This window comes from Charadrius vociferus, unplaced genomic scaffold, assembly GCF_000708025.1.
Source record: "Charadrius vociferus isolate BGI_N301 unplaced genomic scaffold, ASM70802v2 scaffold54, whole genome shotgun sequence".
Classification (NCBI taxonomy): Eukaryota; Metazoa; Chordata; class Aves; order Charadriiformes; family Charadriidae; genus Charadrius; species Charadrius vociferus.
This window is the reverse complement of record NW_009648350.1, coordinates 4596688-4624437: the sequence shown is the minus strand read 5'-3', so window position 1 is coordinate 4624437 and position 27750 is coordinate 4596688. Positions and strand designations below refer to the sequence as shown.

The following is a 27750-nucleotide window of genomic DNA, read 5'->3' as shown; positions in this document are numbered from 1 at the left end:
GTGATTGCTATTTCGATGACTCAGACGAGTAACACCATATGAGTTAACAATCCCAAAGAAATATCATACAGTAACCTGACTTTTGTGTTCTTTGCAAGCTTTTAAATCACTGCTCTGTTAGTCACATTTTTTTATACTTCTGGAGCAAGTTGAATGAGATGGTACAGTTGATTCCGCAATATCACTCATCAGCCACTGGGATCAAAGGAGTCATCACTCAAGTGTGAGCTTTTATGTTCAAATGTTTTTATATATATGAATTTCCTGTCAGTTCAGTTTAATTCAGTTCTAATGGTTGGGACTTTTGGTAGTTGTGCTATTTTTGTGTATGGATTTCTGGCTATATATTTGAGAAATCCACATTGCCTTAATTTCACCTTAAATAAGGTTAGGGGAGGTTTTTTGGTTGGTTGTTTGGTTTTTTTTTGTTTTTTTTTGTTTTTTTTTTAATAGGGTGTTTCAAGCATGTTTTTATCTCCTTGAGCATCTTTCCTACTGAAAATTTTCTACTTTGCGGGTAACTGAGCATGAAAGAGGAAAATTTCAATGCATTGAGCAGCACCACCGTTTATATCTAAAGGAAATTATTTAAAGACATTACAGAGTAATGAAAATTACTCTCTGTAATAGACACCCTCCCTCTGTGCCAAGTTTTCAAAGCTCTGCAGACCCCACTCGCTAACCTCTATAAATACGTACTAGGATCACGTGTAAGGTTAAGGGGTATATGTGTGACTTTACAAAGATACTGTGCGTGTGCTGCTTTGAAAATAGGAACTGACATGTATTCAAACGGCATCTAAACACACTCAAAGAAAAACAAGGTGTCGGTTACTCCCGGGCATTTTTAGTATTAATAATATAGTTACATTACGGAAGAACAGCCTTAATATCGTGCATTCTCATGCATCATCAGCATTACTGTCAATTATGCTTCAGCTGAATAATCTTTCACTGGGGATGATGTAACAGTGGAGAGATTGCAAAAGAGACGTGTGTGCCATCAAGGACAAGGGAAGCGCGCATCAGCTTGCTGTTAAAATTTTGCTTTGAAACGGTTTGATCTGAATTTTGAGTAGACAGTCACATACATTTAATTTTTTTTTATTCTGAAGTTAACGCACGGTTAATTCCCTTGGATTCTGAAATGCCAACCATTATGTTCATAATTCATCTGGTTACAAAGCCAATTTTCTTGAGTGTAATGGTGAAAATATAAACGAGAAGTACCAAGATCCCATTTTTACAAGTTTGGCTTTTTTTTTTCTTTTTTTTCTTTTCTTTTTTTTTTTTCTGGATGACCATTTAAAAATGCATTTAGATCTGGTTCTTTTAAGATCTCATTGTAATAAACAAAATGTATCTATACAAACACGGCCCTGCAAACGGGAATCTAGCAGGCATTGTTTCATCTGTCTTTTTGGACTATTACCGTAACCACTACACCGTTACAGTGCTAGAAATAGAGGGGATTTTGGTCTACGTATTGTACTGACCTGATGGAAAGGATGCGAGGGGCAGTACATCTGCTGCACTGGGGGCTGGTAGCAATACAAACCAGGCTGCCCTTCCAGCGGGGATGTCCTGAGCTTCATGTCTGAATCCTGCTGGAAATATTTAAGGGAAATATTTATTAGAGAAAACACCTCAATTTAAAGTAGAATAATTCTGTCAGTTGCTGTTGTGTTTTGTCGTCCATTATACTTACTACTTTTTTGGACTTGATTCTGTCACAGTAGAGTGTGACATAGAATTTGTTTTATATTTTAGTGGTATGAGAAGAAACATTTCCAGAATTACTACTTTAAGAAGGGAAATCCCAGTCCAAATTCCATGCAAAGAGCAATTGGGAAAATGTCGGTTTCTGTTTATCTTTTTCCCCTACATACACCAACTGCATACTCCAGCTTTCATTCCTGAGCGTGCACGTGTGTCTCTCTCTTTTTCCCACTCCTTGATTTTTATCTTGCAGCCTGCCAGTGCCCCAAGCTGGAGTTTTGTCGTTGGGTAGAGGGTGAAGTCTGTAACGCACAGGGAAGAGGTGGTGGAGAAGAATCAAACTAGGCTGACTACTCGATTCGATCAAGATATAGGAAATAGAGGAAGAATGTGATTTGTGATTTATTTCTGCAACTGTGGAAACAAACATGGAGAAGTTGATCAAGTCTTCATTTCTCGGAGGTCTGCCCAGCTGCCTGTCCCCAGTTCCACATCGGGCTTGGTTCCGCCAAGGAGCCCTTGGGTTCTTGAGGTTAAATGTTGCTCTCTTTTTGCTAGAACGCTGAGTGTGGCACACGGGGTGTGTGGTAACACCGTCTGCTTTAGCTCGGCCATTCAAACACAGCGTGGGATAAGCCGAGCGCTTGGTAGAGCTCTGATGGGTCACGAACAGTGCGGGGAGTCGTAGAATCGTCTCGGTTGCAAGGGACCTTTAAGATCATCAAGTCCAACCATCAACCTAACACTGCCAAAACCGCCACTAAACGATGTCCTCAGCACCACATCTACCCGTCTTTTAAACACCTCCAGGGATGGTGACTCCACCACTTCCCTGGCAGCCTGTTCCGATGCTTGACAACCCTTTTGGTGAAGATTTTTTTCCTAATACCCATCCTAACCCTCCCCTGGCACAACTTGAGGCCGTTTCCTCTTGTCCTACCGCTTGTGACTTGGGAGAAGAGATCTACCCCCACTTCTCTACAACCTTCTTTCAGGATGTGTCTTAAGCAGTGCCCTTATCCACACATCTGGTACATTCCTCCACTTAACAGCAGTGCCCAGGAATTCCCTCCTGAGAACTGATGCCGTAGACATCTTCTTATTTCAAGGAACTAGTGGCACTTATCCTTCTGCTTTAAAGCAAGGCCACAATGACCATCTTTTATGGTATAGATTAGTGTAGGGGTACAGATTAGACTGGATTTGATAGGTGGCACCGAGCAAATGCCACATCCAGTATTAATAAATGCCCATACTCTTTTGGTGACCGTAAGTTGAAGATTTTCAGAAATGTCACCTTGCCAGCAGGGTGTGAGCTATTTTGGAGCTTTGAAGTTGCGTGCTGGCTGAAGCCATGGAGACATGAAGAAGGAGCCCATCTTTTCCCGAGTAGTCACCCCTACTTGGTAAACGGCTCCTGCAGTGCCAGCTTTACAGTCTCTACGTCTTGCAGCCCGGGGATTTGGGAAGAAAATGGGAATTTTTTTCATCAGCTGCTTATAGGTTTTGCATTAAACTCATCTGACCTAGATGAGTATTTATCCAGGAAATAAGAGATTTAGATCAATTTCCTCCTTAACCTGAATGGCTTCAATCCCCAGGTATGTACCCCAACAACATCCCTCCATTCCCTGGTAAATTGTCTTAATCCAATTAAGATTTTTTTTTTTTTTTACCCCTCTTTCTTTTGGTAACCCGCGAATTCTTTGCCTCACAGCAATTTAGAACCAGTGGCTAAGGCCCTCTCCTGGCAGATGTAGTCATTGTTTTTGTCTGCACTAGACGATGAAGATAACTTTTACGCTTTGGATCACAGCAGAGATGCTTTGTGGGGGTCCTGGAGGGTAATTTCTCTTGCTTCTCAGGGATCTCTGTGATGCTGTAAACAGGCAGTCGCCTCTAGCCAGTATGTGAATTAGCCCAAGTACCTTTACACTGCACATACCATAAACACATCTTATATTCAATTTTAAGTAGTACTGATGTCTTAGTTTCTCTTCTATTTGCACGGAGAAAAATGCAGGTCAGCCGAGGTGCTGTAACAAATCTGATACACATGTCCTCATGCTTGAAAAATACTGTTTTGTGAACTTTTGTCCCTTGAAAATACTAGTTGATGACAACTATCTGTTGTCAGGAAGAGTCTGGATGTTAAGGATTCGTGTATCATGTCTAGTGGAAAAGCCTTTGCCCTTATGCACCTTTCTGAGGACTGTTTTTCAGTAGGGATTTTTGAGGACTGTTTTTCATTAGGGAAAGGCTATAAAAAAGAAATCTTCAACAAATAAATGAGGATGTCTATGCTGAGCTCTAGCCTGCAACTCGACAAGAGACTAAATGTTCATGTGGTCACATTAAGACACAAGAAAATAATTCCAAAAGTATATTTTTGCCATTGAAAATGGGGGGAAAAAAGTTAGAAAAAATACTGACCATGACTTGTGAACTGTGATCTTGCCCTGTGGTGCTGTACTGGAGGCTGTTACACCAGGGTTGTTCGGTGGAGATGTTCGGAATGTGCGTAGGAAATGACTCTGACTCGTCAGGACCTGTAGATCCTGGTAGACCCTCAAAACCATCGATGCTTCTGGTGTTTTTGAAGGGGGAACTCTCCGGCGGGAGGGCTTGATGTGCTTCCTGGAAGACCTCTTCGCTGATCTGCCTCTTGTACGGGTGAAAGGGGTTTCTGCTGCTCTTGAGAAACCTGTCATAATTTCCTACAGTACTTTCCTCGTAACTGTACCGTCTGAATTTTTCAGTACTGAAAGAGGCTTTAAATTTGTTCTTGCCGCAGTGTATTCCTTGGCTTGTAGGGTATCTCCCGTGAATTTGATCCTGGGCTGGAGAAGCAGGGCTGGGGCTGTGAGAAGACTCTGAACTCTTCCTTTCTGTCCTCCCGTCTGACTCATATGGTTGGCAGTTATAACTGGGATTATCCTGCAATGGATTATTGGCATTTATTTAGGATTAGTATGAGCAAACATTTTATTATTTTCATTATTTAAAAAAAAAAAGTACATTAAAAATATATTATTGATGAGAAGTATAAAATTACTCGTCCTAGCCACCTTCACGCAGAGAAGCCCTAAAGGATCCAAAGGGTTTTCTGGTTACTTGGTATCCAAAACCGTTCAAAAGTAAATCATTAAAAGCGTTGAGAAGACTGAGCTAGCTTGGAGAAACGGGATGTCTTAGGTCAGTATTGACTATTTGGCCTGACAGTTTCAGGGAAAAGATGATGTATGATCAAGCGATGACAGATTAAATGACAGGAATCTGATCAGTGCAAGTCTTGTCAGATACAAGTTTAGTCAAATAAGCTTGAGCTCGTTCTCTGTTGGTGTTGGGAGCTGCCAAATGTGTTGCTGGTTACCTCATGTCCTTTCATTACCATAGCCACCCTCCTTCTGAGGCAGGTAGGCTCTAGGCAGACATTTTAACCTCCTTCCTGGCTCATCTCCTCCCTTCCCTTTTGCACTTTAGCAAAAAGAAAATAACAGCTACTGAAGTGCTCTTTAATCTAGAAGAGAAAGCCTGAACAAGAACTGGTGTCTGGATCCTGAAGCTGAACACATTCAGCATAGAAATTATGCATATTTTCCCTGAGATCAAGGATGAGTAACAGCTTGGATGCCCTTTGAGAAGACGTGCTTAAGTCCGAGAGCAGGTTCTGGTGTTCAGTGAAGGGGAAAATGTAATGTTGTGTGGTACACACAAAGTCGGACCAGAATATCGAGAGGTCCCTTTCCTCCTTCCCCCTCCAAATCCAAGTTGGTCTTAGAGTATTTTAGGAGAGCAGGTAAAGGAATAAATGCCTACATGGAAGCACCAGATTTCAAGAAGTCCCAAAGGGATGTTAGCACAAAAGCCAGTGCTTTCTGTGGAGTGGAGTGTGGCACAGCTTTTTCATTCACTTACACGTGGCTCTGCATGTCAAAGTATTAATGTTCTGTTCCACCACAGATTCCTGCAGAAAGCCAATCTGACCTCATGACACTCCTGGCTTCTCACGTGAACAGCAACTTGCTCAGTTTGTGACTTCCTAATTCTTCCTCGCTCCCTTTTGTAGTCCTAGTACATGGAATTTCACCCACCCCCCACCCCATATTTAGTTATATGAAGCTGTATGAATAGCTGTGCTGTTAATTGCCCACCTGAAATTTTCATAATATAAGCATGGCAATGGTTATTTTGCTGCTGTTTGATGAAAAACACTATTCTTGGTTGTGCTTTTGTTATGGAAGGTAAACATGATGAATATACAGGCAACAGGAGAGACATCGTTTTAGTCCCAAGGAATTCCAAAGTGCTGGGAGGTATCCTCTGCTGGCAGGGAGTAGACAAAAAGGTTCTGATGTCTCTCTGTGTGTCTGTCTTTCTATTTATTTATTTTAGAAACAGGTTGAGAATTACTTTAAATGTAGCATGTTTACTGGATTAGTAGCTAGATAGATTGCCTGTTTTGTTTTTCAAGTAATAGGATTTTTAAGCAATCGAATAGGTAATTTAGCATGGAGCTTAAGACTAGCTCGGAAGAATAACTCACGTTTCTACTCTTCATGAATAAAACTTTCAATGTTCACTTTGTTGCCAGTTACCTATGCTGAGATTTAGTACAGCAATCGGTGAATATTGTATTTGAACGTGTGCCTCTGGAGGAAGAGAAGGGAAGTGGTCCATCTTACTCACAGTTTGCTGAACGGGGGATACTGAACCCCCCTGTGTCTTCATGAGGTCTTGATGGTCTCTTTCCAGAGTGTCCGAAGAAGAAAATTTAATATTAGATTGATCTTGGAGTAGCGAAACCATTACCGAATCCACGTCAGGTAGAAATCCTGTTACGACAAAATCAAATTACAATAAATACTTTCTAAAACAGTAAAAGAAACCATCTTGTTACACGCAGATGACGAGGCAGTGTTAGACACGCAGCTGGACAATACCCCATCCTGAAGAATTCCTAATACAGCTGAATCATTTTTTAGCTCTTAAAGAAATGTTGCGTAGGTGCAATTACAATGAAGATGAGATATGGAATTTAGGTGGATTTGCCACACAGTTTTTATAAAAATATGTCATTACTTTGGTTTCTACAGGTTCATAAGTTAACAAAAGTGTACCGCTTTGAGGTTATGCCAATTTACCAATATTGCTTTATTGTGAGATTGTTATATAAATGCACCCCAATAGTTTTCAGTGTGACTACGTAAAATAAAAGGGGTTTTGCTATTGTTACTTAGACTGATGGTGACTACAAACTTATATTTTCACTTTTGCTTTTTTATTAGTACCACTCCCTTCAGCCTTTTCGTTCTGTTTTGCGTGAGTAAATGGATCTGAGAGATGCAAATAACTTCATCCTTCCATACCTATTTTTGTTAGTTGTATCTCCTCTCAAGTTCCCAATCTTTGATCTTGGGATATACGAGACATATCTGATGGTGTTCTTTGGATTAAGAGGAATAAATTTAATCTTTTAGTATTTTGTTTTCTACCATGTTTTTCCCCCCCCGGTCCTTGTTTGCTGTAATCGTACAGTAAAACTGCAAAAGAAGAATTTCCGTCCTCTTCTCGTGTCATGCACACAACGCTGCACCAAGTGTGGACCGATGTAAAGACGTCTTTTGTTCATAGTTTAGATTTCAAGGTGTACAAGTTGGGGGGGAAAAAAAAGCCACTTTCCTTCAAGAGTTAATTTGCCAGGTCTTTGCCACGTGTTTAAATGGCTGGTAGGTAAATAACTAAGGGGTTTATTAGGTTTGGTTAACAAAGATATATCACCTAAAAATGTGGAAAACCTTTTTTTGCCCTTGTAGTTCAAAGAGAAATCTATATTTACGATGAGTAAGACTGCACTGCCCGAGGGGATGAAGCACAATGCGGCTTGGAAATCAAGGATGAGACCTATGGTAGTATATCAGGGAAAAAATGATGTCAGATAAAGTTCAGAAATGTCGTGGGCACAGCCTCTTCTCCCAGTAGCTGAGCTGGGGGCTGATGGGGAGATATACTTCTAACTGATGCTCATCTTGAAAGACGCAGGTGCGAAAACTGGCAGCTAGGGAATATATGTGCGCGTACGTTTGTTAAGTGTTCCACGCTGCCTGCCCTCTTAGTGCTGGTTCCCCACTTATCTTCAGGTTATACAAAGCTGCATCTGTCCTCTCTTTTATACGGCAATTTTTCAGCCCAGCCGCCAAATTTGTGGTCTTAAGCATTAGAATTTTATTAAAGGCTTTTGTACAGTTACGATCCTTGCGTTGCAAGAGATGCTGGACAAATGGTCAGAAATAAAGAAAAAGGAGGAGCATGAATTTCAATGAAATGATATTAATGAAAAGAAGAAAATAGGTGAGGAAAAAAGCTCTGACTGCAGAGTATAATCATGCCCGAAGCTTTTCTGTTCTCATTACGTTTACCATTAGGATCCCTGACAGAACCAGATGAAAATAAGTGTTATTTAAAGGGTTAATTCAACAGGTCAGAAAGGTCTGGCTCTGCTTACTGAAGGCAATCAGACGTCCTTTCTGAAAACAAAGTGAATGTACTGTGGTTATTTGGGCGGTCAATACAAAAGGTCCAGGAAAAAACAAATTGTTATTGTGTGTCCCCCCCACCCCCGCCTCCAAGACCTTTGTCAGGTTCTGTTTATGAATTTCATTTTGCTGGAAAGGAGGTGTCTTGCTGCTATTTTAACACTGTAAAAATTCCACCCCCTGCACAGTGAAAGTGTTTTACTGAGTATTAAAATGAAAAACAGCCTTGTACTGAAACAGTGTCGAGCTGATAGTCTGCGTTCAGTGGTGGTTATTTAACGCCTTTGCCGAGAATCCATTTCAGAGGGATTTCCATATGAGGAAAAATCCCAAGTCTACGATCACAGTGGTCTTTTCAGTTTTCACGTTAAAATGGGCACCGTTCTTCAGCAGCTCCGGGATATCTGCTTCTCCGGGTTATCCTTATCCTAGAAATGGCACGCTGGGGATATGTTTTGCTGTGAGAGAAAAATCTCTGGCCACATACTTCTGACTTTCTGATTTGTTCACGGAGTCCAAACTTCTCGCTCCAAAAGCCATTTGCAACTCTACTTTCACTGATGTGTATCACAGCCAGTGAGGAATACAGATAAGTAGAAACTGCCAAATTAACATACTTAAAAATCTTTGCTGTTACTGTTCTTTAAATCTAATTTTTTGCTTTTAAAATGTCCCTTAGAGACACTGAATTTATTTTGCAGAAAGGAAATATAACACCCTCCCCTGCAACCCGCTTTGCATGGTTAATATAGATTCCAGCAAAGGGAAATCAGACCACTTACTGACAAATCTTCTTTAAGAGAGAAGAAATTACGGTCAGTGGAGGTTGTCAATAATCAGGATTACAATAAATCATTTACAGTAAACTGTTCCTGGGAGAGAGAGAGCTTAAGGAAATTGTGGGTTGCCTGGCTGTAGGATGTGTTAAAGAAAACAATGATGCTTTGCTTTGGAAAAGGGTATCTCATTATCCCAGATGTAGCTGGAACCATGTCTCCCCAGCCCATGTCACTTTTACTTTTGTAAATGTTGCGTGACGATCCGAGGCTCCTGCGATAAGATGACTGTCTTTCAAAAAAGAAAATAGCGAGAAAGTGTAACCTCAGCTGGGCGTTCGGATAAGCAAGGTAGCAGCAGCTGATCTATTAGCTCTGCATGACTGGAGTCCCGTGGCAGCAGTCCATCCTTCGAACAATTCTCGGTTTTGTGTCTTTTCTGGATGTTGGAGGGCGTTTTGCCGGTGATACACTTCACCAGAGCTCGGCACTGGGCCGTCTACGGAATATGAACTGCTCTAAACGCCGTATGTTACTGTAAATGCCCTCTCCGTCCCTTGGGGCTGAGCTCAGGTTTCATGGGAGGAAGGTGTGTTTGGACCTTCCCCGGTCCGTAACTCATTCTGCATGCGTGCCGCAGGCAGCCCGCGCATCCTCGCTTGACACTGCCTTGTGCGATCTGCTCCCTTCTCCGCCCCCCTCCCCAAAACACTAAATCATCTTTTTCCTCTCCAAAGCACACTGGCATTTTCCGATGCGAGAAAGAAGTAACTATTTGGGTTTTTCCCCCCCGCCCTGAGTCATTTATGAGGAAGGAGTCAGAGAAGCCATGAGGTTTTAGAATTCCACTTTTCAATTTACAGTTAAAAATCTGGCCCCAAATAATGTCAAGTTCCAAATATTGTAGAAGTGACCAAAATTTTGTGACTAACACTTGCCATGTAGACAGGAATATTTCTATGTGTAATTATTTCTGTGGGAAAAGGAATTTATTAACGAGAATCAGATTTTTTTTTTGCGGCTTACAATGAATGCAAACCCTTCTTTGTAAGCTTATTCCTGACGGATTGACACTGAAGTTTGTGCTGGATCATGGTTGGCGATAGCTACGATTGCGTTGCTGATCTCTAACGTTCCCGTCACTAAGGCTTGCCCTATTTTTCAAAGACGTTTTCAGGAGCGGGACTTCCATCTGCACAGCACAGCACCAAACTGTGGTTTAGCCACATCCACTTCTGACTGCTTTCTTGCTTCTCTTTATAGTATGTATTGGACCTTGATTACAGGATACTCGAATAGCTTTTTACAGAGCTTCTAAGGATTGTAATTTCTTCTCTTCCGAATTTAGATCTGTTTGTGAGTCTTTGTTTAATTTAGCTACGCTAGTTTTGCTTTCTCATTCAAGGGTTCTGAGCTCGGTTCTCTCATGGTTAGCTAGTGGTTACCGCCCACGTTTAGCTATTTCTGGAAATAAATTTTGCATATTTAGTGGGAGCACGTGGAAAACAAGCTTAATTCATCAAGGCCGGAGCAGTGATAATGTCAAGTATGGGTGAAGAAGGTTTGCAACCACGAGAACCCTTTCTGCATCATATTACACGGGATGTGTTTGCTACTGAGGAGGAATGAGGGTTTGGCTGCAGTGGTATTACAGCTTGCCTGATGTGACATAGCATCATAGAATGGTTTGGGTTGGAAGGGACCTTGAAGATCATCCAGTTCCAACCCCCTGCCATGGGCAGGGACACCTCCCACCAGCCCAGGTTGCTCAAAGGCCCATCCAGCCTGGCCTTCAATGATAATTTGCATCATAACGATGCAACATCTCTCCAAGCAAATAAATTCCTATGGAATAGTTATTCTGAGAGTGATATAAATAACCCGAATGTTACAACATTGGATGAGTTTACATGTAGGTAGTTGGTTTTCAGAACTCCATAGAACCGTAGATTCTACTCAATTAGATCTGGTTGTGGAGTAATTCCATATGAGTTTGGGCTTGAGACTTGTTATGTGAACTGACACTTGATTAGAATAATGAACTTAATTTGGTAAATCTAAGCAGAGCAAGTTGTCTAGTGGGGTATTTCAGGGTTTCAGATTAACTCTAATGTCATTCATTATTTTCATTAGAGATTTGAGAGAAAGTAAATTGATTGACATCCACATGTAGTAGTAAATTAAGATTGTACATTAAGACAAACATTACTGAAAGCAATTAGATGTTAGAAACATGGTGACATTATGAAATAGCAAAAGATGTAATGACAAATGGAAAAATGATGAAGAAGAAGAAGTCTGGATCTAGCAATTTGCTGAGAAATATGAGTGATAGACAGTGTAATGGTCTGCAGTATCATGGGCCATTAAGAAGTCTACCAAAATTTCAGGTCACCTACATCAAGGTACTGAACTCCCGTAAGAGAAGGATACCATTTTTGATGAGATCATTCCTGAATTATCATCGTTTATTTCTTTTCATTAAGGGCTACCTGTAGGCAAGGCTGAACACCGAGTGATCTCTGTGTACTATATAGAGTCTTCAGATAATTGCCACTACGACCGGGTGTGCTCTCAAGCATGGAGAGGGTAGGAGCTCCAAAACATCCAGGTGCTTCTGGTAGGTGGAGAGAAAAGTGGAGTGTTCGCAGCGAGTGTTTAATCTGCTGTAGGAACGCATCCATAAAATACTACAACTATCTGTATAAATCAATTTTTTCAAAGAAAAGGAAAAAAAGGCATTTGTCCTACATCTATTGTATGGAATAGAACATTTTAAGAAGCAGATCCAGGACATTTCTTTGCATGGCTGAACATAGGAAAATATACAGGCAACGTTGCTGTCGCTGCGGTCTTTAGCCCAGGTTTCCATCCTTACATTGACATTTTAGCTTTTCTTTTTTGTTCATATTTTATCCTGCATGTGTTACTTCGGACACCAGCTGTGAGGAAGGAGGAACCCATCTGTCCCTGCAGAGGACTTTGTGTTTGTGATTTACGACATTTTTGTTATATTTTCCTCCTTTGCGGGCTGAAACTTCCTTAGTCATTTCCCATTCAGAAGCCATTCCAGACCTTTGCTGATACCTGCGGCCCTTTCTTGAGCAACTTCTGGTTCTGCTGACACCTTTCTGGGATGGGAGGACCAAAACTACATGTAGTGTTCAAGAGGTAGACACACCACTGTGTTTACACAGCCGATATGCTCCAAGTACACAGCAATTCACTTATAATAGAGAAAAGTAGATTGTAGAGTTTCTCCTCAGCTGCATGGCATACCCAGTTCATTTTGGGTCTGTATTTTATCACTGATGCTGAAGTATTCATTTATGCAGAAATGGAAAACATGGCAGAAATTCATGCGGTATGGCTGAGATAACAACACTATAAGAACTTTCCTATTTCTTGTAGACTGGGCAGACCCGTTGCTTGGGAAGCCCTCGATAGAGAAAAGTCCCTCACAGGTGTTGAACCGATACAATTAGCTCAGCAGAAAGGCAACTCAGCATTGAAAAGCATGGAAAAAATTAGCTGAGAAGATGAATGAGCTTGTCATTTGGACTTGGTTTTCCCCGCGCCTTTATCCTCGTCGTAATAAACACGAATGTGTCTTTCCAACTACACCAGTTAACCCAATAAAAAAAGATGCCAGCTCTCCCCACCAGCTTTGCAACTCTTGACGGCACTTTCAAAACCCTGCCCTTTGCATACTCTGCCTTGTTTTCTGGATGAAAGATTGTGCTGTTTCCTGAATGAGGAGTATGAAATTTCATTGCTTTCTACTAGACATCTAAGTGTGAAGCCAGACACGGTTCCAAGAGTGGAAGTCGTTAATATGATACAGAAACTGTGTGATTCTTTCATGAATAACCAACTTGGTTGGCAGGTCAAACCAGCACAAGAGATAACGGCATAGCCTGTTCACGGGCTGATCATAGCAAGTATGTAACTGAATTCTTTGGGCTGAATTCGGGGCAAAGTTTTCCTCTGCAGCGGGTCTGGGGAGCGGCAATGCAGAGGTGCAGCAAGTATAGTAGAGTTCTCAGGACAATTATGTGCTTTACAAAAAATATCATAGGAGGAAGCAAAGATAAAGCAACTATAGCCGTTAAATTGAAATGTAGATAAAGAGATACCTTCTTTGGCTCAAAAATTCATCTACTGCAGATTACTGAAAGCTAGGAGAATATACTAAAGTCTTGTTTTGAGGTAGGAAATTATCACCTTGCTCTTCTCCAGATATCCCTCCCAGTCCCTGCATCAGTGGTTCACTCTTACCTTTTCTATAGCCCTGTTTCACATGATCTTTTGTTCCCTTCAGCGTCCCTTTCTCCTATCATAATGTGGGTTGTCTCCTTCTACATATTGCTTTATCTGTCCTCTTTCCTTTCCTTTCCCTGCAATGAAGTCCATGCCACTTTAATGTCTTCTAGTTATCAGTTCTTGTGATGTATTCCAATGTGTATCCCTTTCCCTTCGACTATGGCGACTCTAGTTCCTGGTTTCCAACGTGGTCTGTGGGCTGTCCACAATATTTTCTATAGGATCTCTCTTTTTAGAGTTCACCGTTAAGTTTTAAGTGAAAGGCGAATGCCAGTTGGTTTTAAAGACAAATGCTAAGAGATGAGATTGGTTCACGTTTCAAAAAAAGCGTGAGAACCACTGAATGATACAATAAGTAACGCGGGTCGGGAATTGCCAGCTGCCCGTACCCAACATACAACACGTTGTGGCCCTGTTTCTTCCTTCTTATGTGCCGGTGTAATAACCGTGATTAACAGTAAGCCGTTCCCATGAATTACCTATTGATAGCTTAAGGGCTGTATGCAGCGCGGTGTACCCTATTAATCCCTCCTGGGGAACATCCTGTAGGGGGAACGTGGGGGACACACGGCGCAGATCCTTCAGCAGCCTCGTAATTCGCTTCACCTTCCTTTTCCCCGGCGGTGAGTCACGCTCATCTCCCTGTGACTTGCGAGTTCATCTTGGGACCTCGTGCCATCTTTCTGTCTTTATGAGAAGGTGTGTTATGATGATCCACCCTAATGGTTTCTGTTGCTGGCTGTGGCAGCATGTTTTATGATGGGTGCGGTACATTCCCATTTTCTCTGTTGTGCCTGTGCAGTATTCACCTCGCCGCCCCACCCGTGGCCACTCCCACCCTCCCACTGGGAATCGCCCACAGTAAGCTCTGTAATTACCTTTATTTGATCTGAGGAATGGATTTGGGAATCTTATTTGCACAGTCGTAAGCTGAGTATGTTAAAACAACAAAAAAAAAAAAAAAACACAACCAAAACCAACAACCAACCACCCACCAAAAAAAAAGAGAAAAAAAATAATAATCTTTGACTGATTCACCGCGCAGTGATGTGTGAAGCGGAGAAGCAGCAGAGAAGCAGATAACAGAGTTCAGGGGCTGTTTAACCGAAGTGTTTTGGGAGGTTTTTGCTTTGGAAATGTGTGATTACAGCACAAGTATACAGAGGGGAATTTCACCTGTTGTCACCTGGTTCACATTCTGAATGTGAGCAGGCAAAGCTGCTGTAAGTTACGGTTTTCGTTGGAACAGTTTCTGTTAGTTTTACATTAAATGAAACCAAATCAGTGCAAACTACAGTTTGTACTTGCTTTACATATTGAGTCTGGGTTATGCAGTCTGTTTTACACTGGCCTCTAAAATTCTCAGTGAAGAAAAGAAATTGCATGCAGTCAGAAGTACCGCAGCGCTAGTTCAAGCGTTTAGGTTCTGGAGAAACCTTTGAAAAGGAAAAACAAAAAAAAAAAAACAACCACCCAACCCCGAGACTCAAGCTCCTACTTTGGATTCTTAAGATCAAAGGTCTTTCAGCATCCACCTAGCAAGTAGTAACTAATTCAGCTAGCTCACAGCAGCACAGCTGATTTGGAGTGATGTATTCTGCTGACACCTATTCCCAGGCATGCATGCAAAATGTTGCATGTAAAGTAGTAAAGATGGAGGAACAGGCAATGGAGACTGGTAGTTATTTCTCGGGAGGGAACCCACCCTCCAGTCCTCGCAGTAGCCTCCCCTGTCCACAAAACCGAAGCGTCGTTTCCGTATGTGCGGCGGTCGATACTGGTTAGCACATTGAAGTATTTCAAAGAGGTACACTGAGGAAATCGGGCTGATAATTTGCTCAGGTCACCAGAAAGAGCTTCTGACAAGATGCTTCATCACAAGGTTTTATGGGAATGAAATGCCCACTGAAATCCTGAATATCCACCGAAAAGGTCTTTGCATGGATAAATATTTGGTTAAAAGCTAGAAAAGGAAAGCTAAAGGCGAGTGATCAGTTTTCCCAAGGACGGAGGTCACTGCTGCTGGGGGTGATCTTTAAGGGTCTGCTGGGACTTTGCGTTGCTTAATGTATTAAAAAAACCCAAGAAAACAACTTGAAAAAGAGGTGAACAGCGTCACGACAAAATTTGCAGATGATACTCTTATTCTGAATAGTTATGATGAAGATTGGGCAGAGGAACAGCAAAAACAAAAAAACAGGTGGGGCATTTAACCTTATAGGTAAACCTAGAGAAGCACAAAAACATTGTTTACCAAAAAGCAATCCTAACTTCCTTCCTTTTTTTTTTTTTTTTTTAACAAAAAAAGGACGGTTAGCTGACCATTAAAACTCAGGAAAGAATAATGATGGATGGTTCCACGAGAACATTAGCTTAACAATATTAGCAGTCACAAACCCAAAGTCAAATGTTAAGAATTGTGAGGGAAAACCAGAAGAAACAGATAAACATTTTTTCCACAGTATAAACCCATGATGCTTTGCCATCTTGAGCAGCGTGCAGTTCTGGTTCTCCCTACCTGGAAAAGGAGAGAGTGGTACGGGATAGGTTGCGGAAAGGGCTGCAAGTCTGGTCAAAGGTCTGGACCAGCTTCCAGATGAGGAGTGAGGAGTAAGTGGGCATTGGCTTGGAAAAAAGATGATTGGTGATGGTGAAAGAACGAATGAGATGTTCTCTCGATGAGCTGAGAGAGTTGGGGTGTTCAGCCTGGAGAAGAGAAGGCTCCGTGGAGACCTTAGAGCCCCTTCCAGTGCCTAAAGGGGCTACAGGAGAGCTGGGGAGGGACTTTTTACAAGGGCATGGAGTGATAGGATGAGGGGGAATGGCTTCAAACTGGAAGAGGGCAGATTTAGATTAGATATTAGGAAGAAATTTTTCACTCTGAGGGTGGTGAGACACTGGAATGTGTTGCCCAGAGAAGCTGTGGCTGCCCCATTCCTGGAGGTGTTCAAGGCCAGGTTGGACAGGGCTTGGAGCAACCTGGGCTGGTGGGAGGTGGCCCTACCCATGGCAGGGGGGGTGGGACTGGATGGTCTTCAAGGTCCCTTCCAACCAAAACCATTCTGTGATTCTATGATTAAACCACGGGTGGTGTGGAGAGGGTGAGCGGGGACTGAAGGCAGACTCCTAATTCAACAGCTGCAGAGCATCAAATGCGCCCAGCAGGAAGGAGATCCGAACCTCGCAGAACGAGGTGATTCGTTACGCAGCGCATAGCGGAGCTGTGCCAGCCCCTACCTCAGAGTGCTGCAGGTGTAAAAACGTGTATGGATTCAGGGGATGGCTGGCCTAGTTCATGGAAAGGAAAATCCTTTGCGGCTTATTAAATAGGTGGACACCAGCTCCATCTTAAGAGGTTTGTGACTTGCAAACTCTCTTTGCTGTTTCTACACTTGTCCCCAGGCATTTAGTCTTGTCCGGTGCCGGAAAGAGGGTACTGGGCTAGATGGGCCTTTGGCTTCCACCAGGCTGGACACTTTTTAGTATGATGTGTGCTGCACTGCACACTGTTTTAGACAGATATTCCAGAGAATGTTTCATGTTTCAATGACGTGAATTCTCCGCAGTGTAAAAGGTAAGATATTTCCAGAGAGATATAGCTACCTGCCCGCAGAGGCAAACACTCTAGTTGGGGAAAAGGGAGACAGAAAAAAAAAAAATAGGTGAAGAAATAAAAGGGCAAATGCCTGATTATCCCAACACTCCTCTCTCCCTGCCCCCAAAATTACAAAGTCATTCACACCCCAGCATCACGTTGCGAGCTGAGTTTTGTAATTTAAAGCATCGTCTTTGGAATAGCAGGAGGAGCAAGAGACAGACAGACTGAAGAATAAATGAGGGACAGTTTGGAGATGAAAGAACCTTATGAGAAAATATGGCCTGACGTTGTTTTGCAAAATGAGTAACATACAAATACGCTAATCCTTTGGGAAGGAATAACTGCCGAGGACAAGATGAGATACGAGTGACTTGAAATGGGGAAGACTAAAAGAAGGGGGGGAGGGAAAAGCAAATCTAATAGGGCGAACAAAACAAGAAGTCATGCATGAAGGCATTAAACTTCCCAGGAAGGATTATGTTCATTCTCTGTAAGCCTTGGAAAACGTCATGTCAGCTGTTCACGTAAGTACAAAGGAAGTTCCCGGGGGGAAAAGCGAATCTGAAAATGAGGGAAGTTATGGGAGAATAGGCACAGCCGAACCCATCCCTATTTACAGTTATGAGACGTGAGAGCAGCGTAAGAGCCTCTCAAAACTGTAAATATGGCCATATCTGACAGATTAAGTCGCACCAAAGTTCATTCGCCCAATTAACCGTCTCTCTGCTCCACCAATGATTGCTCTTCCCCTTTACCCTCCCCGCTGCCCAAGTACTCATTCCTCTGCTACACCCACCTCTTTTCCCAATGCCTAATTCATTCCCAGAGTCTATTTCTGTTTCACAAACACTGCTTCCTTACTGTAGCAAAAGTAGCGAGAACAGCTATTTGATTTTCAAGTTAATTTTATTTAATTCTTCATCTTAAGCTATTTTAACTCTTCCGGGAAAAAAAATATCTTCAAGTTTTGTGAAAACTGTTTCTCCTACGAGAAAAGCAAAACAAAGCTAAATTTCTTTCCTCAGTTCTCTTCATTCCTGGCTGTTTAAAAGCACATCGTTCAAGCCAGCATCACTTAAATGCTTGATGGAGAATTTTGGCAAAATAACGTGATTTGTTCATCTAGGATGAACTTTTCAGCCAGGTCCATCTGCCTTGTGAAATGTGAGGTGCTCTTATACTAATTTTTTTTTTATTTTGGCCATTTTCTGACTGAACAGGAGAGCGGCACTAAGTAATTACTGGTCGCTGTGCTCAGCAAAAAATATTGAAAATAAAACGCACACATCTGTGACGTGCATATCCCTCTTCAGGGCTTAAATCTCAAAACTGTTCCACCAATAGAGTATCCAAGAAACGGAGACCACAATAGTAGTCTTTTCCATGCTTAAATATTTTGACCTTTTTAAGAATATCTAAAGCAACAGAGAACCCCCTTCAATAGCTATATGTTTATTCAAAACATTTTATCTGCTTTCCACTGTTTCTTAACAAATTCAAAATTCTATCTGTTTGTGCCTTCATCCATCTGTTGAGGTGATCCCTTTAAGGTAAACAAGTTTACTCTATTGATAACTCAGATGACAAATATACCTTCGATTCTTTCTGTTCCAAATTACGGTTAATTAAAATATCTTACAGCAAAGTATTTTTAAAAGAATAAATTAAAGCTAGATTAAATAAACCACAAAAACTAGAAAACGTGAATTTCACAGCTTTTTTAGGAGAAATTCAGTTCCATTACGCAATGAGCAGCCTTCCCCACCTCTCGCTTATAGGAAGGCCCCAGTGACTTTAGAAAAATAGAGATTTCTTTTGCCACAAAACATGAGGTGATAACACCCCGACATAAAGGCAAAGAATTTCGCAGAAACAACAAACATCCAAAAAACTGTGTGTGCAGAAACAGTTTTGCAATAAACAGACTGAATAAACAGTCTCTGTTTCATTGAGGGAGCATCACTGAAGCAAGTGCATTGAATTATGCGCACATACTTGATGCTGTTACGAAATTCTTAATAGAGATGAAAATTAGGAACAAGAAAACGGCTAAAATTAAACAGGAATCCTGCGTTTTTCCTCTGCGCTCATGTCGCGTTTGACACACATACATCATCATGCAGCTTATGAAGCACAAGAGATTCTTCCCGGGATATTCCTGCCCCCCTCTAACAGGATTTTTATCCGTTTTCTCCTTAATGCGCAAAATTAAATCCCTTATTGAAATAGAATCTTGAATTTTTGGGAGCAGCTACGTATAAAGAGGTTGAAACTGTGCTCATTTCTTCTCTTAAAATACTAAATTTCAACAATACATAAAACATAATTAACTGATCCAAGGGGATTACCACATTAAAGAGAGAGATGTAAAACTAAGCATATTACAAAAACCATTCTGTTTTCTTATACATAAAAAATAATGCAAATTAAACTTTTTATAGGTGTTTGTTTCCAATGCTTAAAGCACAGCTGATAAAGAATATTCATTAAGGTACTAGAAGTATAGTTTTATATTGTTGCTAACTTGGCCTTCAGAATAGCAATTTCAGGAGGAAAAAATAGAGAAATTATATATTAAAATATATTTATATTTTCTAAAACGCTCACAAATCTGCAGCAGCTCAATATTTTCCTTCCTCTTAAAGACCTCTATGCATAATACAGTTTTTCACTCATTCTAGTGTTTCAGCTTTTTCGGATTGACTAAACAAGTATAGGACTAAATTTATAATATTATAGAATTTTGGGGGACTGTAGACTGTCACGCAAGAGCAGAACATGATGTTACAAATTCAGCAGAATGAAAAAAATATCAGCAAGGAAAAAGAGGATTCTGAGCAAAGAGCATGCTGCTTGGGGACTTTTTAGGTATTTATTCACAAAGTAATGTCTTGAAATTAATTAAAATGTTTTATTTTAGAATTTGTTTGTTTGCATTCACCTGTTTGTGCCCTCTGATTTAATATTTTTTCCAGCGAAACCCAGAATTTTATATTATCATAGCTATCAGTTACGAAGCATGGAATGTGTTTTATAGTCGAGGAGATTTGCGTTTGGGATCGGTCTTATCTGAGGCTGTGCGAAATGAATTTCTGTACGAGAAGCTTTTGTCAGCTTTAGTTATTCTTTGCTGGTGAAGAGGTCACTCAGCTGCTGGGAGCAACCTCATACTTTGCTTTCTTTGTCAACTGGTTTGGCGGTGACAGTGGCTTCCTATGGCAGATCTCATGGAAGACCGTTTTTGGCCGTGGTTGGGAGTCTGCAGAGCAGAGCTATAAGGTGCCTGGTTTTCGCCGCTATTGTTTCTAATTCATAACGAGATCTATTTAGCAGAAATAGCGTTGGAAAGATTCAGAGTCACAGGAAAGCTGAGGCTGGATGGGACCTCAGGAGATCACCCAGCGAAGCTCTCCCTGCTCAACGCAGGGCCAGCTCCGTTAAAGCAGAGGGAAGAACATCAGTAGGAAAACAGCGGAAAAAAAAAAAAAAGCGCATCCCTAGTTTCTTCTGTCAGGGGCATCCTGGGCCTATGTCTGTTACAGAAAACATGCATGTTTGTTTGAACATTAAACATCACTAATGAACACATCATCAAATCTGACTTGCTAAACGAGGGCAAAGGAATTCTTCATACAGGTTCTCTTTATTCGGTTCTCTGTAAAGTATTCCTTTCCTTCTCTCCTTCCAAATTAAATATTGCTGGTTGTCACTTTTCTTATTGTGATTCTTGGCATATCTTACATTTTTTTGGGAAACTCAGTGCTGCTGGAGTAATGAGTATACAAGAACGCCAATTTTTATTTCGGCAAGAATGCATGTTTTTGCATTGGTAGTTTTGAAATAAAGGTGGAAACTTGATTCTTACAGTGCCTAAAACCTTAAGCAAGTATCATAGATGTATCATATGCCTGTTTTTCAGAATTCTGTGATGGTAAGATTTGATTAGCCTTTGATTAGGAGTTCACTCCTGGTACGTGCTGCCTTCAGTTTCAGTATATGGATATTTCCAGTTTCCACATTTTCATTCTCTCTTAAATTTTACTTTGTCACTCTTTCTCAAACCTTTTAGCTTAACGGTGTCTTTGTATCTGGGAAAATCTTCTACTCGTGTATAGCTGATCTTTTCCTAATTTTGTTGAATACCTTTTTAAAGAGGACTTTTTCTGTGGAGACTTTCAGCGCTAAGGAACACCACCGCTTTGAGCCAAACCTCGCAGCTCCCTTCGCAGCCCCCTTGAGCCCCTCTGCCGGGGGATGCATAGATAAATCTGGCTTATTTTCCTTTTCGAAAGCAGTCCCCTGATGTATTTTTATAGGGTCAGGGAGGGAAAAAAAGAACGGGTGTGACTGAATTATGCTGTGCCCCATTTGTTTTCGGGCTGTTAAGTTTGCTGAAAATTACTGCTACCCAGTGCGTGTCAAGTTAGGCTGTAGGGTGCTCTCACCGATGTGAGAATGGACAGAAATCCAGGAAGCCATCACTAGATTTCTAGTGAGTCTTTACCACCCAACGAAAATTTTGCGAGGCAAAGAGTTTTTCCCTACGAGTACGCGTATTTTATGCTGTGTACTGAACTGATATATATACCTATAGACAGTAAATTTCCATGGATTTAAATAAATGGTATTATTGCTCAATACCACAGAAGACTCTGTGCAGACTATCCCAAACAGAGTACCTGGTGTTCACGGCTAATCTTGAAAGCGTTGGTCCTAGCACGTAATTTTTCAATGCTTTGAAAGGTTCTTGTAAAAGATGTTGGACAACAGTATTTCTTGTGTGTTGCCGAAACAGAATTCAGCTATCACAGAGCTGACCCCAAACCCACATGGCAGATCACGTGCTCCCTAGACACTCTGCATTTCAAAGAGAAAAAAGAAAAAAAAATACCCAGCCCAAATCTATTCCTGGTTGGAAAAGTAGGGCATACGTTAATTAGTGACCTTAAAGCACAATGGAAAACTAACGGGGCAATGCCAAGTCAGAGTATGAGAAATTCTGGAATATTAATGATGTTTGCCTCTGATCTCACGCATTGAAGAATACGTGTTTTCTCACCTCCCAGAGGACAGGGCTGAGGCTTTTTGACGTCTGCAGGTTCAGTGGCCCCAATTAATTTCATTCTACTGAATTGAGAGAATCAGCTGAAATTACTGCAGAGCTGCAGCTCTTTGAGAATTCTCGGAGTAGGAGCGCCGTATCAGGAGACCGAATGGAGATAGATACAGTGCCTGTCTTGAAACTGGAAAGTATGAGGGGAATTACAGATGGCAGATTTAACTTTAATTCCCAGAAAAGTACAAAATTTAAAAAAAAACCCAACAAAGCAACAAATTAAGGAAAAAAGCACAAAAGTAAAAGCCATTATGGACTTGCTAAGAAGAAATTGTCATACTGGTGTCATAATACAGCCTGACATGAGTGAGGCTTCTATGCTGTCTCCCGTGATGTTCTCATAAGCAAGCTGAGAACATTTATTTTAGATAAAACTCTAGTAGAGAGGAGGCAAAGCTGGGTGGAATAGAGCATTAACTGTAGTTACTGACTGTTTGTTGTCAGAATGAAAGGGTGTTTTGAGTGGATTCCTTAAAGAGTCTGATACGTCTTGGTATTTTCACTAATGACTTGCGTGATAGACTCCAGAGGAGCACTAATCAAATTTGGAGACGGCATGAAGATGGAAGGCTGTGCATATGTATTTAGAGGACAGGCTTAATATTCAAAAGGAGGTGGGAAAAAACGATCTGAAGAAGGTAAAGTGTCGTTCAATAGTAACTAAGTCCAACATCGAGGCAGGAATAATAAACCCTGCAGACAGTGAATGAGGACAAGGGACTGGGCAGCAGTTCTGCATAAGAAGGTCTTGAGGTTTTAATGGGTTGGAAGCTGAGCCTAATCAGCCGCATCACGCCATAATGAAAAAGGCAGACATGCGAGCAGGTATAAGGTGCTTACAGAGGTATGTTCTGTGAGGCTTGTGAAGTTACCTCCTCTTGGTGTCGGTAAAGTGTCAGCTGAAGGTTTGTGTCCAGTTTTGGTCACTGCGTTTTGAAACGATGGACTCCAATTCGGAGTCCATCGGAGTGGAGTGGGAATGGTCAGGGGCCTAGGAAATGAGGAAAGATTTACAGAATTAAGGTGGTTTAGTCTGGAAGAGAATTTATACTGAAGGCCACCCCAGCTCCTTTTATCCCTCTCATGTGTTCTTCTTTTCTGCAGCTTGGGAGGACAGTGCCGAGCTGTTTAATTATTCCAGCTGGGAAAATAGTAAATTATTTCCTTCTATGAATTACTTACATTCCTGGGAGAACAGGTTCCTGTCTAATATTTCTGGCATCCTACCATTTGCCCACAGAGGGGAATGTTGCAGGGACCTGTCCTGGCAGGTCTGTTGAACCAGCAGTTAAGAGTTTGCAGGGCAGGGATACCTACCCATTCCAGGAGTAAAGTACGGGCTAGGTGTGGAAGTTGGAAGCTGACACCAGATGAGCTCCTTTGAGAGGCTCTAACAAACTGGTGAGGCAGCAGTACAGAGGGAAACAAATTGGGTTAAAATGACAGCATGTTTAGCTTCATTACATGACTCTGATGGAACCTCACCCTCTATGCTTCATTCATTTCTGAGCACTTCACCAACAGAAAGATAATAATGCTCTGGATTGCAGTAGCCCTGTCTCATCCAAACATCTTAAAGTGATTTTACATACATTTACTGAGCCTCAGAAGGCACTGCTGAGATTTGTACGGGCGACACGGGGATCGCTTTGCTAACCACATGGTGAGCAGCTCCCCTCAGTACTCGTCAACACTTAACACAGCACCGAGAATGCAAGTTTCATTTGAAAATGTTAGGGAATTCAGGTAAAACACGTATAATAATCATACGCATTATTATTTCGTTTATATAATGCGGAAGGTAACGTTGTTCTGTGGATAACTCCAAAGGCCTTGCACCCCAAATAAAATAAGGAACAAGATATCCTATTGCAGTCGTTTGGAATACACGGCTCTTTTAAGGGTTGGTTGGAAGGAAGAATAGTGGCATATATGTCCCTGGGGAAGAGGGTGTTTGCAAGAAGCTGGTGAGCACGGCGTCACGGCTTACAGTGAGGGGTCTGAGCTTCCTCGGCCCCGCAGAAGAAACCGCTGGTAGCATCTCCTGTATGAGCAGGGGACTTAGTTGCCCACGAGGGGTGCAAGAAACGGGCTGTGTTGTACAGGACTTACTAGATTTAAAAGAAAACACCAAAACAGCAGGACGTTTTTCTATGGGGTGAGGAGCCAGTTAGGGCAGCAGCGAGCAGCTGGCTATGATTACGAGGGCATGACTTGAATTTCTATTTGAAACGTGGCAAAAGGGTTAATTATTTCCCTAATCTTATTAAAAGTGGCAGAGTGTCCTTGAGAAATAGAATTGGCCAAGACTTTGCTTTTGGTCCTCAAGGTAAGCAGCATCCCGTCGTTAGCACCATGTTAGGGCATCGGTCCCGTAACTCAAAAAGAGCAGCGCCTCATGGCTCTGCTTCCCAAGGCGGGCGGAACGATGCCATTCTCAGAATGATGCCGTTCTCGTGGTCATTTAGTAGTGGGCTCTGCTCAGGGTGTTCCATCCTCTTTCAACCTCGTGTAGCTTCTGAGAACTGCCCACCTCGCTTTCCAATCTCACCTAGGCGAGGAGTTGCCTTGGAAAGGTGCAGACCTGGCCGTGCTCACAGATGTGCGAGAGGAGGGGTTTTTATTTGTACCTCTCGCTTAAGCTGCCTTATCTCCGCAATTAATCTCTTTGTATTTCGAGCTAATAATTTTTGAGGTGCAGGAGAGCGGAGAGGTGTGTTTGACCCAAATCTCAGAGCTCAGGTTTTCTGTGCAACAACAGAGGACCTGGCCACAAACAGTAAATCCTGTCTGCTTCAAGTCAGCTCCATTTACTGTTTCTACAGCTTATAGACTGACCGACCGACTACTCTTTCGCTTATGCCACATCCAAACCAACACTTTTCCTTGCTTTCCAACAGACCCGGTCAGAAAGAGACAGCTTCCAAAGTTTCTGCATGAGTGAGGCGTGAGCTGCTGGAATATTTTGCATCTGCAATTGTTTGGTTTGTAAGCAGGACAGAGTAGTACATGTAAAAATTCTTCATTATACACTCTTTAGTGCTTCGAGTCCCTACCTTTTAAAGGGGAAATACATGGGGGGGGTGTGGGGGGTGTTTTGTTTTTTTTTTTATTTTTTTTTTATTTTGCAATTTTATGCCTTTTAAATTTTATTGCGTGTATTACTGCAGAACTTCTGCCTCCAGATCTAGCTGTGGTCGCTCTGGGCTGTAATCAAAGGCTCCTTTTGGTTCTAATGTGCATCAATTATCAATATTTTTTTGCAGGACTTGGAAATTTCTGTTGCAGACATTTTGGAGGCCGCATCACTGCCTCCCTGTCCTGGGTCATTTAACAGCCAATGCAACTAGGTTATGGGAGTGATTTCATGACTGAAAGTAGTTCTGCATGACACCGCTTCTTGTGTTAAATTTCTGGAGTTTGCGGCCAAAAAGATCAGAACGTTGTTGTTGCGGTTAATGTTTAGTTACCGGGAATCCTAAACAATTATGTTTTCTTTTTTTTTCTGTTTTTACAAAACAGATGCTCTAAGAGGACATAGTGCATTCTCTGTTATTTTTTTTTTAATGCGTCTTTCTCATTATCCCCTTCAAAACTGTATTTGAGTAGCAAGCTATTCCTCTAAAAAAGAAAAAGCCTGTTATTACAAGGAATGGGTGAGGAAGACATGGCTTCGTGTAGATGTCCCTTTTTCTACACTCCCCCCATTCAGCTCAGCGCGTTGCAGTGATGGCAACAGTCTCCATGTGTTCCTGGTGGGTTCCTCTACTACACCTTTCACAGTGTCATGTAGATATTTCCATTTACTCCCCGGAGTACGCAACCTACTCCTGTCTCAGTAACCAACACGTGGCTCCAGTTATATCTAGGAACGCGGCAATGTTATACAAGTGTCTGTGCTCGTGTACAGGCTAGTACTTTATCACACTGTAACATGTGAGGCGAATGTAGATGCTCAAATTACCAGGATGTAGTCACTTATTTCATTTACCTTAATACTACTTCTACCCATTTTCATCCCCCCCTCACCAGGATGTAGGGTGAACAAAGTCCCTTAGTTATATATTTTCTTGGCTGCGTATATAACACAGGGTATCATCCTCCTGAAAGCAAACTACACAAGCCGCTACTCCTTAAGAAATATACGCTCTAGATATTTAATAGTTTTTGTTCTTCTATGCTTATAATTAGTTACGAACAAAATACATACATTTTCAGCCTAAAACTCATCCAGTTCAACCTAGCTCACATCAGTATCCAAGTTAGAAACTTATGATTCAGATAAACCAAACTGAAACATTTACAGAATAAAGTCTAATTCCCCAAGATTTAATCTGATGTCCAGTAAATTTGCGGGAGGGCCAAGAGTGAATGATGGCTAGTTGTTATTTATAGGTTCAATAATTATTGTGTTTGTAACACAAACAGTTCCTTTCTTGCTGGAAATCTAACAGTCTTAAACTAAGAAGTCAAAAGAAAGCGATACACTTCCCGTGCATGTAAAGAAACAAGAAACAAGTTTCTTTTTGCAGTACTCAAACTCAGTCATTTCTGCAGTTAACACAACCTAGCTTCTGTCTGGACGTCACTTCAGTCACCTTTCAATATAGGAGTAAGTCTAAAACAAATTTTCAGCCACTACTACAAAACACACGAGGCAAAAGTAGCAGATTTAAAACAGAGGCCACAGTAAAAACAAGCTTGATTTCCAAACACATCACTTCCCAAGTTTTTGCTTTGCCATTTGGAAAAGTTTGAAATAGATCTACTATGAATCTGTGAGACATGAGACTTCCCACTTTTTTTTTTTTTTTTTTTTAGAAATACTCTTCTTGGTTTGCCTTTCTGTTATTTAATTCTTTTTTTTCCCCCGGTAATGGTAAACCCTTCCAGCTTTCTTTGTAACTGTGGAGCAGAAAGTAGCTTAGATTAAGCCCGTATACACCCGAGACAAGAAGAGCTATTTTTTTTTTTTTTCCTTTGGGAAATCACCTACAGTCTTCGTTTCTCCCAGAACTAGACCAATGGATCTGTTAACTTACCCGGTGTTTTCTTGACTCCTTCTCTTGCTACTCTTCACTCGCGGCTGATAAATACCTATAGGAGTTGCCGAGGAACGGGATGTAGGTGCTGACCTTCCCCTTCCCTCAGCTTGAAGTTCTTCAAAGTCAGCCTCAGGGACTTCAGATTAAATAGATGAGCCAAGGCAAAAGAGTTCTGCTCCCCCTTCCGTTTGGCTTTCACGGCTGAATTCTAAAAAGCTATATGAAGTTGTCAGAGGTTTCCTCTTACCTTTTTACTGAAGCAAAACGGCGTGCTGCTGCTCCAGGACAGGATTAGGTCATTCAAACAGCCCTGCAGAGAGAGTGGAGGCTCAGCGGTACAGAGTCTCCAAAGGCTGGAAAGATCTGATCTTACATCAGGTGAGAGAAGGCAGCTGGCTAGGCAAGCCAATAATTATGATATCAGCTCTTGTTCGCCCCAGGCAGTCCTGCATTTAATAAGAATACAAATATGACTAAGCTGCAGGTTTTTTTTTTTTTTGGTTTTTTTTTTTCCCCTTGTTCTCTTGGTAATTCTTCAGAGGAGTTGGGCAGGTATTGAGCTCTAACTGTCTGGAGAGGGAGTGCTCCCTCTCAACCTCTCTGTTTTTCTTTTGATTTAAAATACCCATCTGTTACC

The 27750-nt window shown here is 41.6% G+C and overlaps 1 protein-coding gene across 1 annotated transcript in view; it reads right to left on the bottom strand.

Moving 5' to 3' along the window:
- Nucleotides 1-27750, bottom strand: part of FOXN1 (forkhead box N1) — a 60128-nt gene that overhangs the window by 22064 nt on the left and 10314 nt on the right. Inside the window, exons 3-4 of the mRNA XM_009885235.1 lie at nucleotides 4153-4480; nucleotides 1497-1607 (exon numbers count right to left, since the gene is read on the bottom strand). Coding sequence (XP_009883537.1) covers nucleotides 1497-1607; nucleotides 4153-4480 — 439 coding nt within the window. The remainder of the gene's footprint in view (nucleotides 1-1496; nucleotides 1608-4152; nucleotides 4481-27750) is intronic.